Here is a 12,982-nt window from a genome sequence, read left to right as displayed (position 1 = left end):
TATGGTTTAGCTAAGCCCTCAGTAGGCGCTGACCACAGTAGGGACTGTTCCCGAGGCTCTATGCCACTTCCTCCTGAGTGTTGCTCTCCTCTTCAGCAGCCAGGATGTGCCACAACCATCACCCGCACATCCTGGACAACAGGACCAAAGGAGATATGAAAGATGCTAGGTTCCAGGTATCTGTCATATGCATACGTCCCAAAGGCAGAGCATGTAGCACTTGACTACATACAGATGCAGAGGAGACAGGGAAGAGTGGCCTTCATTTCTGGGAGACATCTACATAGTTTAACCATCAGGATTTGGAGGCAAGGGGTAGAGAATATGTAGCATTTGTCTTTCTGGGTCTCGATTACTTCACCTGGTATTATATACTAAAACTGGATTCCTTTCCAGCTCCGTCTATTTACCCTCAACTTTTATTCTTCTTTACATATGAATAGAATCCCACTGCATATATGTACCACATTTTCATTATCCATCCATCAGGTGACAGACATGTAGACTGCTTCCATTTTCTAGCTATTGTGAATAGAGCACCAATGAGCATAGTCAACCAGATATCTGTACAGTTGGCTATAGAGTCCTTCCATGGTTTCCCCTTATTTGTAGATCTTTAGAGTATATAACCTGGGGTGGCTACAGGCTCCAGGAACAGAAGATGGGACCATGCAGTGGGGTGAGTGGTAGAGGAAGGGTTAGGAGGACACTGTTACTGTGAAGGAAGAAAAGGAAAAATAGGGCAAATTTAAGTGGTGAGGGGAGGAGGCTAATGCAAAGGGAGAGAAAGGAAGCGGAGATAAGTGACTTGGGGAAACATGCTATTTTATAAGCTTACTTAAAAATACATATAACGCCGGGTGGTGGTGGCGCACGCCTTTAATCCCAGCACTCGGGAGGCAGAGGCAGGGCGGATCTCTGTGAGTACAAGAGCTAGTTCCAGGACAGGAACCAAAAGCTACGGAGAAACCCTGTCTCGAAAATCCAAAAAAAAAAAAAAATATATATGTATATATATATAACATATATGTGTATCATATATTTACATAGCTCATTTACATGGAATTACCCCACATGAGGTAATAGTGTTCCCTATAAGAACTAAAGACTAACAAAAACCCAAATGCCACACAAGGGAAATCTTCCTTTGTGCTGCTGATTAGAACCCAAAAACAAGATAGGCTATCCCCATTGTCTTTGGGTACCTCACAGAACTTGACGGTAGGACCCTGTTGCTCAAGATACCACCCACTTCAGCCACAGGAGTAGGAGGAATCAAGCTGGAATTAATCTGGAAGCCTCCTCCCTGAAGGCAAGCTCTCATAGGATCAGAAGATGCTATGTGCCTGGGAATCACGACAATGGCTGGCCTGGCAAAATGACAAGATATCCGCAATGGTGCAACAGTGACTCTCTTTTTTTTTTAAGTATTTTTTTTAATTTATTTATTTATTATGTACACAATATTCTGTCTGTGTGTATGCCTGCAGGCCAAAAGAGAGCACAGACCTCATTACAGATGGTTGTGAGCCACCATGTGGTTGCTGGGAATTGAACTCAGGACCTTGGGAAGAACAGGCAATGCGCTTAACCGCTGAGCCATCTCTCCAGCCCAACAGTGACTCTCTTATCTTGAGGATAACTGACAGCTGTCTGGTTGGACTTAAAGCTAGCTCCGTAGGAAGGTTACTTGGGCTGGTTAGTTCTTTGTCACTTTGACAGTCCAAGGTCATCTGAAACAAGGAACTTCTGCTGAGAAAATGCCTTGCTATTACAGTGGCCCGTCAGCGCACTGGGGGTGATGTCACCCTTGAGCAGATTGTCGTAGGTGGTCTAAAAGGGTATGCTGGGGCAGCCATGAAGAGGACTACAGGGCCAGCATTCCTCCATCGTCTCTGCTTTATTTCCTGCTCCCTTAAGTTGCTGCCCCGACTTTCCTTCACCATAGACTATAAGCTGTAAGCTGAAATAAATAAACCCTGTCCTCCCAAGTTGCTTTTGGTCATGGTGTTTATCACAATAGAAGGCAAACTAAGACAGAGCTCATGCCGGCTACTGCAAACCTAGTCAAGAACTTACAGGTGGAGATGTCATAGACCCTAGCAGAGAACGTACTAATGCCTTTTCCCTAAACCAGTCTAGCTTCCAACTGTACCGTATACTAAATACTGTGCCCACAGAGAAGTGTAGCTCTCAGCCACCACCAAAGAAACCTCTTTGCGCAGCAGATGGTGGCTACTGAGATCCACAACTGTAATAATCCAGAGGATAGGTGACAATTGGGTGTGTAGTCCCAAATGATACATACACAATACAACCCCCTACTCCTGAGGCTCAGGGGACATCATGGAAGAGGGGATGGAAAGATTGTAAGAACCATGGGACCAGGATGTCTGCTGTGAGAAGGGGTCTTCTAGATATGATGACAAGGATGCTGTACTCAGAGAATCTCTTCCTGCACAAGATATGCATGGTGACCACACCAGTAGACATGGATGGGGAAAAGCTTCATAAGACCTCATCTGTAGATGAGGCAGACAATGCCCCCCCCCCACACACACACTCCCAATAGTAATTATAGAAGAAGAGCTTGTGAACTTGAGAGAGGGTGGGAAGATGCTGGAGGAGTTGGAGAGGGAGAGGGAAGGCTTGAGATGATATAAATGCAGTGTCCCAATATAGAAAATTCTCAAAAGTTATTTTTTTAAGTAAATAAGGGAGGTCAAGTCATAAGGAGTCCTTAATTCGAGAGCTTTCCATTCTTTGTACCACAAAAAAACAATACAGTTACCAGGTAGGAGAGTAAGAAGGCTGGAAGTTGCTAATTTGAAGGAAGTTCCCTAAAGAAAGGTGACATAATGAGGTGGAGAGAAGGAAGTGACTTGAAAAATCTGTCTTGCTTCGAATTTGGAGCAGGACCACACTGAGGCGCAAGGACTGGAAGGAAATGTTAAATTAAAAAGAAGTAAACTAATCTTAGGAAAAATTCATTCATCTCTCCAGTAATATTTTGGTGACTGCTATTATTCTTTTAAAGCGGGGGGTGTGTGTAGACAAACACAGGACAGACAAGACACGCGCGCGAAAGGAGGAGACACAGACGAGGATCCCACGTGGGTGCACTTTAATGGGGGGGAGGGGGACACGATAAGGGACAGGTGTGCAAGACACACAAGGGTAAAGGGCAAGAGAGAGAGAGACCTCGTGGAAGCTCGCTTTTTAACGAGAAGCGCAAGGGTATCTGGGAGAAATGTCCTGCACCTGTGCGCCCGCGTGCGCAGGTATCCGTAACCAGGAGGAATCTGGGAGCTGTAGTTTCCAAAAGGAACAACAACTGCTGTGTTCTGAATACATCCTGCCAATTTGTTTGTTGAAGTCTAATCACCAAGGTGATAGAATTAAGAGGTGAAGGCTGGCTGGGCAGTGGTGGCGCACGCCTTCAAACCCAGCACTCCGGAGGCAGAGGCAGGTGGATTTCTACAAGAGCTAGTTCCAGGACAGGCTCCAAAGCTACAGAGAAGCCCTATCTCAAAAAACAAAAACAAAACCAAACAAACAAAAAACCAAAAAGGTGAAGGCTTTAGGGGTAAATGACAAGGTTTGTCCTCACGGAGGGGATTAATGATCTCATAAAACAAAACATGGAAGGGAGCTTTTGATTGTTTGCCAGTCGAGGAGACAGTGCATGGCTCCTCTGGAGGGCACAGAAAACTAGGCCTTCATCAGACAACAAATCTGTTCATGCCTTGTTCTTGGACTCCATGGTCTCTGTAACTGTGTGAAGTAAATTTCTCCTACAAGTTTGCCTAATCCGTGTTCTGTTCTAATAGCCTGGAGGAACCAAGACAATGGGGGAACTTACACAGAGGGAGTTGGAGGAATTCGAAGACCGGGGTCTCTAAGTCAGGTAGCACACACAGTGTTTGTTAAGTAAGGATCAGGACAGGATCATGAGGAAGAAAGGTGGAGAGGCTTCATTCATTTCTATGTCTTTTTAAAATTTATTTATTTATTTATTGGTTTTTCGAGACATGGTTTCTCTGTGGTTTTGGAGCCTGTCCTGGAACTAGCTCTTGTAGACCAGGCTGGTCTCGAACTCCCAGAGATCCGCCTGCCTCTGCCTCCTGAGTGCTGGGATTAAAGGCGTGCACCACCACCGCCTGGCTTTTTTAAATTTACATGGAAGAAGTAGTGAGCAAGCACCTGCGTGTTTGGAGTAAACTTCCTTAAAGCTGTAAATATTAGAAAGTAAGATTTGAAGCCACAAATGATAGCTTCAAATTTCTATTGCTAAGCTATTGCTTAAACTAGCTCCCTAAGCTATTACAACATAAACGATTTCACTTTTTGTTGTGTTGCTCAAGGTAGCTCCTTGCTTGGTGCTCTATCTTAGAGACAATAGTGCAACACCACTCCATCTAGTCTATCTACAGGCTTTCATTAATGCTTTGTTTTACCTTTGAATTTGTAGGGAGCTGGATTTTTATTGTTGTTGTTGTTTTGTTTGTTTGTTGGTTTTTCGAGACAGGGTTTCTCTATATAGTTTTGGAGCCTGTTTTGGAACTCACTTTGTAAATCACGCTGGCCTCGAACTCACAGAGATTCACCTGCCTTCGCCTCCCTTGCTAGTGCTGAGATTAAAGGCATGCATCATCACACCCGATTGGAAGCTGCCTTTTTAAGTGACTGGCATGTAAGCTAAGCTTTATTAAAAGCGTTATTCAACCACTGCAAGATAAAAAAGTTCAAAAGTATTACCAGTAGCCTTTGAAAGTTGTACCTTCTAAAATATGGAAATATACATATTTTATCTGCCAGCCAATCTCCTAGTGAGGAGATACTTTTTCTTTAGAGTGGTTGCATATTTTAACACAAGATTATCAAGTACAGAATGCCAATAGTCAGCCTTAACTAAAGCAGTCACAAGAATAGCTGCCATTATTCTGAGGTCTTTAAAATGTTCCTAACATATTCATGTGCACTCAAAAATGTATTAAACAAACTGGTAAACATTAAATATCTATAAAAATAGTTTGTCTATTTATTTGCTAAATAAGAAGAAGTGGGCTGATTGTGAAACTCTCAGTTTCCTTTTCTCTAAGCCAGTAGCTATTGCTGGCCATGAGTGTGCCCATGCAGGAAGTTGCAAAACAGAGAGAAAAAAGAAAGGCGAGATGGCACTATTTTTCCTCTGGTTTAGACATTGCCCCCAATGCTTACCTTTGCTCCTGGCGACAGATGTAACTATTCAAGGGAGGAAAATGGGGCATGGGATTGACAGGGAATATGCCCTAGGACTTTGGTACAGCAGGGTGACTGTCACAGAGCTGAGCTGCTAGAATCTAGGCTTCCTGGGAGCTTCTCTGCTTTGCTCCTCACTAGCAGGGATCCTATTGTGACAAGATCACATACTATCCAATTTAGATCTCTCACCATCCAGGCAGGAATAATGTAATAATTTCCATTGCTTCTGAGCTCCTGTCCCTTTTCTGGATGTTGCTAGGCTTATGGTAGCTGTGATGCACGGACTGCCGAGCAAGAGTTTGTTGAAATGCTAAGAGATTTATAACTCAAATTTAAGACAGTGAGCTCTTGTTACTAAACTTTATTTAGCACAGTGCAAGAAAATATTACATCATATTAGATCCGGAATTGATAAACCATAGCCTCCCTTGTTTTTGTGTAGGCTACAAGTGATGTCTTGCACATTTTAAATAAACTGAAATTTAAACTTTAAAGATTGTAGAAATCTGTCTTCTCATTTATTATACTTACACATTGCCTCTGTGTTTGCTTTTGGGTCTGTTAAGTCTAAAGTGTTTATTACCTGTTTGTTTTATTTTGTTGTTTTTAAAACTTGCAGATCGCTGGGTTGGCCGAGCATGGAATTTCTGGCCAGACAGTGAGCCACAGAACTGTCTCTTACTGTTTGTATGACCTTAAGCATATTCATACTAAGGTGAGTTTCCCATCTATGAAGTGGGCATACAAGTAGTATTTACCATAGAGTTAAGTCTATTTAATATGCTTAATAAAATATTCATTAGACAGTAAGGACACTACACATTGTAATTATTGTTGTTATTGTTGCTTTACCATACATTTATTGAGATGAAATAAAAATAACAAAGCTAAGTGTTGATAGAATTTTAAGATAAATAAAAAACTGTGATACATTCTACCATATTATTTGCAGGAATTGCTTTTTACTTACTTTAAAGGACATTTTAAATTAAACAATGACAACAAAGATTCATTGAAAAATGGTAAATCTTCTGTTGTAATTGAAGTGATAAAGTCAGATCTAGCTACCTAGAAGTGAGACTCTGAGTCTTAAGATTTGATAGAATAAAACCTCGCTTTTTAGAAATTTGCTTGCTGAATTCTGCTCAGTTACTAGAGTGAGAAAAGAAAATAGATTCATAGATTAAATGGATAATGATTTTATTAGAGGGGAATATGCAAAAGACTAAAGGAACAATTTTACCAAGTTGTAAGCTTTCTGTTTGTACCCAAGGTCAGAACTTTAAACTGGTAAAGTCACCAATTCTCTGTGAAACATAAAACAAACAACTTTCCAAAATTTGAGCACATAATGGTGCTTAACTAAAAAAAATAGTTAAGAGATAAAAATTGATTAATTAATGTGTGCAATGCAATGGTTTTCAGTGAATCCAGAGTTGTTCTGGATCATAATGATGATCAAGTTCAGAACATTTTTATTACTATAAAAATACATGGTACCTATCAGAAATGAAAAACCCCCAGTCCTTAGCAACCACTAGCCTGTTTTCTGTCTCTCTTGATTTGCCTATTGTGGACATGCTATATAAATGGACTTACACAATGTGTGGTCTCTGTGGATGGCTTTATTTTTAGCATGTTTTTGAGATTTGTTCACCTGGTAGCAGGCCACCAGTACATTGTGCCTGGTTATTGCCAATTAATTTTCCCTGTGTGGATATACCACTTTGTTTGTCTATCAGTTGGTGGGTGTTTGAGGTACATTGAACACCCAATGTATATAACTCTTGCACCAGCCTTTTCTTTTGGACCACCACCCAGCTCCCAAATCATGACACTGAGACTTATTATTAGTTTTGGATGCTTGGCCTAGCTTAGACCTGCTTTTTGTCTAGTTCTTTTAACTTAACCTGTTTCTCTTTATCTACCTTTTGCCTTGGGGCTTTTTTTTTTTTTAACCTTTTCTTACTTTCTCACTGTCTCTCTGTCTGGCTAGCTGGTGGCTGGCTGGTTGGCTGCCTTCTGGCCCCAGGCATCTCTGTAGAGCGAATCTAATTGGTCTTAATGATAAACTGTCTGGCCTCCATGGTTAACTAGTGGCTAGCTTCACCCTCTGATCTTCAGGCAAACTTTGTCAGAGCACAAACAAAATATCACTACATGACTCCCTCTCATTCTTCTGTCTCCTCTCTTGAGCCTAAATTCTTCCTTCTATTTATTCTGTCTGCCTGCCAGCCAGCCCTGCCTATCCTTTCTCCTGCCTAGCTATTGGCTGTTCAGCTTTTTATTAGACCAATCAGGTACCTCAGGCAGACAAGGTAAAACAAATGTAACACGCCTTTTCATAATTAAACAAATACAGCATAAACAAAAGTAACACAACTTTACACATTTAAAGTAATACTCTACTCAGCAGCCTAAACAAATGTAACACATCTTTGCCTAGTTAAAATGGATTCTATAACAAACTCTTTTTACACTGAGTAAAGCCTCATTTTGACACAGCACTGCTTCTGGCCTGAAGTGTCCTCCTAAGGCTAGTATTAAATCTGACCAAAACACTCAATATTGTTCATAAACCAACAAAATGCAACTGTAATCATGTTGGGCTATTATTTTGTATTTAATTGGTAAAGGATTAATGTCTGCTAATACTGGCACTAGATCAATACAATCTCTTACATTGTTGGGAAAATGTATGAATGTCTCAATATAAAACAAAACAGCAACACCTGAAAACAATTGACAGGAAATTCAGTAGTGGAGCTGGAAATACAGCAACCCCCAAGAGACTATATACATTGTATGCTACTCTTTTTATAAAGTTGAAAAACAAGCAAAATTGAACCACGTTATTAATGTACATGTGTATAAGGACAAAATAAATATGTAAAGAAATGTTCAGCAATTGCAAGCAAATTCATGATTTTAGTTATCATGATTTAGTTATCAAATTCATGATTCTAGGTTGGAATAGAAGAGGTGCAATTTAATGTTTTTGGGTTAGGGATGCTGTCAAGGAGTCCACAATAAACAAATACAAAGGACTGTTCTCCATATGATTAATAAGAATATTATGAACCAAAAATAAAATAGTGAACTTACTTTAACTGATGTCTAAGTAAATAACAAGAACAAAAAGTAAACAAAACTAATGTTATTCCATTGTAAAAGATCAGATAGCGATAATATGTAATTACAATTGTAAAAAGTTTCGCTAGTTATCCTTCTGATAGAAAAGTTACAATTCATAGCACAATTGTATAATTACATACATAATCATTTGCTTGCGAATAAAAAAAAATAGACTTATTGAGAGTAAAAAGATGTCAACTTGAGAAAGTCTGTCCTGTGCGAACTGCTTTGGTGAAGCCGTTCCAAGTCCTAACCTGTCTAGCCTCAGCCTTAGCAACAACAGACCTTAGCTAGCGACGGGATCCCTCAACAGCTCGGAGGAAAGAGAACTCCTAGCGTCCTAACGGCACATTGCAGCTTGGCTCAGCCTCAGAGGACACGCCCCTAAAGCCTGCCTCACATCCGGGGGTGTGTCCCGCCCTTTATGGGCGTGTCCACTGCGTGTGTGGGCGTGCCCATCTCTGCATAGGGGCGTGCCCTCCCTGGAAGGCGTGTCTAGTTCTCGTAGAGGCGTGGCTAGAGGGCGGGCTGGTTACTGAGAGTCAGGCTACGCGTCGCGTTGCGGTGACGACATCAGCTCCGCGCCCACGGGATCCAGTCGCAGCGCAGCAGGGCGACTGTGGCAGATTTTTCGCTGAGGGGCGGTGTGCCGCCGGTGGCATGTTACCGGCTATGGAAACTGTGGAGGCGGAAGAGGAGTACGCGGAGGATTGTCCTGAATTGGTCCCCATTGAGACCAACAACCAAGAAGCGGAAAATCTTGACTTCATCATTAAGATTCCAGTCACAATTATCACCGGGTATTTAGGTAATATACGGCCGCTCCGAAAAGGCCCTGAACTGTGCTCTCGGAGGGGGGTCTGCCGTGTCTCCTCAGGCACCCGGACCTCCTGTCCGGGGACGAATGTCTTCGAGGTAGGGCTGGGTCTCTTTCTCCTCGCGTTTTTCAAAGGTGGTTTTTAAACCCAGACTCACCTTATTGTCCTTGTGGCGTCTTCTTCTCTGTCTTCTCCTTGTGAAGCTCCTTCACATCAATTTAGAAATGAAAATAATCAATTTAGAATAAAAATAATAAAATAACAAAAGTCGCCTGAGTTTGTTTTCTCTTCTGAGAAAAACAACAACAAAACCCAACCGTGTATTGTTATTAAAAGATGCCCCGATCAAGAAAAGAAATGGAAGAAAAAAATAAGATGCCCTGTATGTAAAATGCCTCATACTTTGCTTAGCTCAGGCAATTGCACTTCACAGGACCCGAACTCTTCCAGCCATTAGTGGGAAGTTTTTACTGTCGTAAACTGCCGCCACCCTCCTTTCGTGGGTTGCTTGCAAAGCCTTGTAGGACATCGCCTTAGAATAAGATCTTTGCCTTGAAGTCTTTCTTAAGCTGGGGTGTTGGGGGTCCACAGGGGTTACCCGAAAACACAGATTTGTTAACATGGTGCAGATTTCTGAAAGACAGTTCCTGTGCCTATTTTTTGTTGAAAACGTTTACAAATAGCCTATTTTAGGACCACAATAAGTAAGTGACCAAAAATGCGAATCAAGTGCTCTCAGTCCTGTGTGCTGCAGGGCACAAGCGGGGACTTGGCACACCTTCCAGATGACTAAGAATTCACTGGTGCCGCCCGCCACCAGTTGCTTTTCCCCTTATTCAGTCAGGCCAAGTATATTCAAGATTTTACTTGGGCCTAATTTTTATAAGGGAATAATGTTTTGGATTTCGAGGCTGCTTCATCAAAGTCGAGCGAATTCCTCGTGCATAGAGCATACTTCAGACTTGCCCCTTGGCCCTTCTGCACTTTGTTTACTGCTAGGTGAAAGGAGCAATGCAGGCAAAGGTCTGAAACTCTGGGGTCAGGACTAACCCCAGCAACCTCCTTGGTGCTGGCTCCTTGTGCCTCCTTTGCCACTGTTTTATTTTTATTTTATTTTTCCATTTTATTTTCGAGACAGGGTTTCTCCGTAGCTTTTGGTTCCTGTCCTGGAACTAGCTCTTGTAGACCAGGCTGGCCTCGAACTCACAGAGATCGCCTGCCTCTGCCTCCCGAGTGCTGGAATTAAAGGCGTGCGCCACCACCGCCCGGCTTTTGCCACTGTTTTCTTTTTGAAAACTTGTGAACACTATTGTGCTGGCCTCCTACGATTCCTTCTTAGTTTCACCTATTGCTCCAGCTTCCACCCTTTCGTTTCATTTCTGTCTAGTTTGTTTTGATGTCCTACAGACAGCTCCAGACTTCACATGTCCAACACTCCATATGCAAGTATCTCCTCAAACCCTGCTCCTGAGATTCCCAGCCACCTGCCGCACTGACATTATCTTCTAACTACAGTAGTCCCGAGTCTCCCTGCTCCTTAGGATAGCCATGTGCTGATTCTAGCCATACTGATCTCTACAAAGTGTTGGCTTGATTGTGCCACACCCTTTAGTGGCTCCACTTGGATGAAAGTTCAGGTTCTTAAGGAGGAGTTCAAGAACCTCTGATCTGCTTCTTGCCTACCTCCCTCGTCTGTCAGATGGCCCAACATACTGAACTCATCTTACTTTTTAAAGCAGTGGTTCTCAACCTTCCTAATGCTGCATCCTTTTGCTACAGTTCATCGTGTTGTGGTGACCCCCAAATAAAATTATCTTCATTGCTGTTTCACATCTGTAATTTTGGTACTGTTATGAACCATATTGTAAATATCTGTGAAATGCAGAATGGTCTTAGGCAACCCCTGTGGAAGGCTAACTCTCAGGCTGGGAACTGCTGTGTTAAAGGTTCTCCTTGGAATATTTCTTCCTGTGACTGCTCTGGCTAAATAGCCCTCTTAGGGCCTCTGGAGTATTTCGTATGTCTCCTGTTGAATGATCAACTTGCAACAAAATAGCTTCCTAATTCATATCTAAGTTTTCCACCCTGCCCCACTTAACATTTTTAAGATCCATGGATCTTAAATTTGGTGCACAGTGGATACTTTGAATGAATGTCAATTATATCTTGATTTTTTTTCTTCATAGCATGGTTAATTATTAAGCTCTAATAATTCTTTGGAGGAAATACCTTACATTCATAGGTTTCTACTTTGTCATTGGCCTGTACATAATTATGTTCAGGGCCTCTTGTTTTAAGAATTTCCTCATTGTTCTGTGTTCTTAAACCTGGCTCTCCTTACATGTCACCCATTTATGTTGAGCTTCTCATGTCAACTCTTCAAAAACTCTTAAAAGGAAAATAACCTAAAATGTTGAAGCTATTAGTACCCTGATACTCCCTAACTTTCTCCTAGTTAGACCCTAGGAAACAGGCAAATGTGTTTTAGTAGGTTTGTGCAAACTTTTTAGCATGGCTGCTTGTGACGGGCAAACGCTGGAGACTGTCAGAATGTCTGCCTGCAGAAAAGTGAATGGTACAGTCCAATAACTGAACTACACTGCTGTGCGGTTAAAGTGTTGATGATTTTTGAAAACAATATTCCATTATGAAATTTGGAATCTTTGGTTCAAAAGATTAATGTTTTCCTTCTGCTTGAGTTGAACAAACTAGGTTTATTGTGCCACCTGCTGGATAAAGTGAGTGTAGCTTAGGAATTTCTTGACTGAATAGTCTGTTGCTTGTTATCTCTGCACCCCATTTTATAAAATCAGTTTTATGGTAATAGACTGCTTATGCATACTAAAAGTAGCTTTACAATCAACCTAAATTTATAGCTAGTTCGTGGATATTGAAATAGGTTGAGTAAGATTAGAGAAGTAACTAAGTATTCTTACTTGAGAAAGGAAATATGATGTAAGAAATCTACATAGTTTTTTTAGAAGTGACATTTCTTAGAAACCATAATTCATTAAGTTTCTATTAAGTATAAATTTTAGATGCCCTTTATTGCTGTATTATAAGTTATGATGAAGGTATATTTTAGTCATATTAAGTTAGATAACTAACTCAACTTTTAAGATTATTTGTAATTATTTACAAAATATGCATAAGGAATATTATGATAGTTTTTAAAGGTTGTTCTAACCTCTCCTGTAAAGTCCTCTGTACTGTTGTTAGATATGTCTTGAAAATTAGTTTTTGAGTTTTGTTGCTTTAATATATTTTATAGGTGCTGGAAAGACAACACTTCTGAACTACATTTTGACAGAACAACATAATAGAAAAATAGCAGTTATTTTAAATGAATTTGGAGAGGGTAAGTAAAGTTCAGTAACTGTAATGTTGCAGTAATACTTGGGACTCTTTATTCTACTGGTGAAAATTAGATAGGATGGTATTATAATATGAGGCCACTATGAATAATTTCAGAAAATTAGGATTACTTTTTATTAAGCTAGCCTGGTGTATACAATGTAGTGGGAGCTAGCCTGGAGTATGCAGTGTAGTGGGAGCTAGCCTGGAGTATGCAGTGTAGTGGGAGCTAGCCTGGAGTGTGCAGTGTAGTGGGAGCTAGCCTGGAGTGTGCAGTGTAGTGGGAGCTAGCCTGGAGTGGGAGCTAGCCTGGAGTGTGCAGTGTAATGGGAGCTAGCCTGGAGTGTGCAGTGTAGTGGGAGCTAGCCTGGAGTGGGAGCTAGCCTGGAGTATGCAGTGTAGTGGGAGCTAGCCTGGAGTGTGCAGTGTAG

At 41.4% G+C, this 12,982-nt stretch overlaps 1 protein-coding gene across 3 annotated transcripts in view; it reads left to right on the top strand.

The window, feature by feature from the left end:
• The first annotated feature begins 8,941 nt into the window (after window positions 1-8,941).
• LOC126511972 (COBW domain-containing protein 1) overlaps window positions 8,942-12,982 on the top strand; it is a 45,383-nt gene continuing 41,342 nt past the window's right edge. Inside the window, exons 1-2 of one of the 3 annotated variants that reach the window (XM_050159511.1) lie at window positions 8,942-9,187; window positions 12,469-12,555. In XM_050159511.1, coding sequence (XP_050015468.1) covers window positions 9,040-9,187; window positions 12,469-12,555 — 235 coding nt within the window. In that variant the 5' untranslated portion in view covers window positions 8,942-9,039. Of the gene's footprint in view, window positions 9,295-12,468; window positions 12,556-12,982 lie in introns of all 3 variants that reach the window. The other 2 variants (XM_050159505.1, XM_050159515.1) reach the window with 2 other exon arrangements.

The sequence above is a fragment of the Alexandromys fortis genome, unplaced genomic scaffold (genome assembly GCF_014885135.2).
Source record: "Alexandromys fortis isolate MF-2015 unplaced genomic scaffold, M_Fortis_MF-2015_v1.1 scaffold_10, whole genome shotgun sequence".
NCBI classification, from domain to species: Eukaryota; Metazoa; Chordata; class Mammalia; order Rodentia; family Cricetidae; genus Alexandromys; species Alexandromys fortis.
This window is presented reverse-complemented; position numbering and strand designations above follow the sequence as displayed.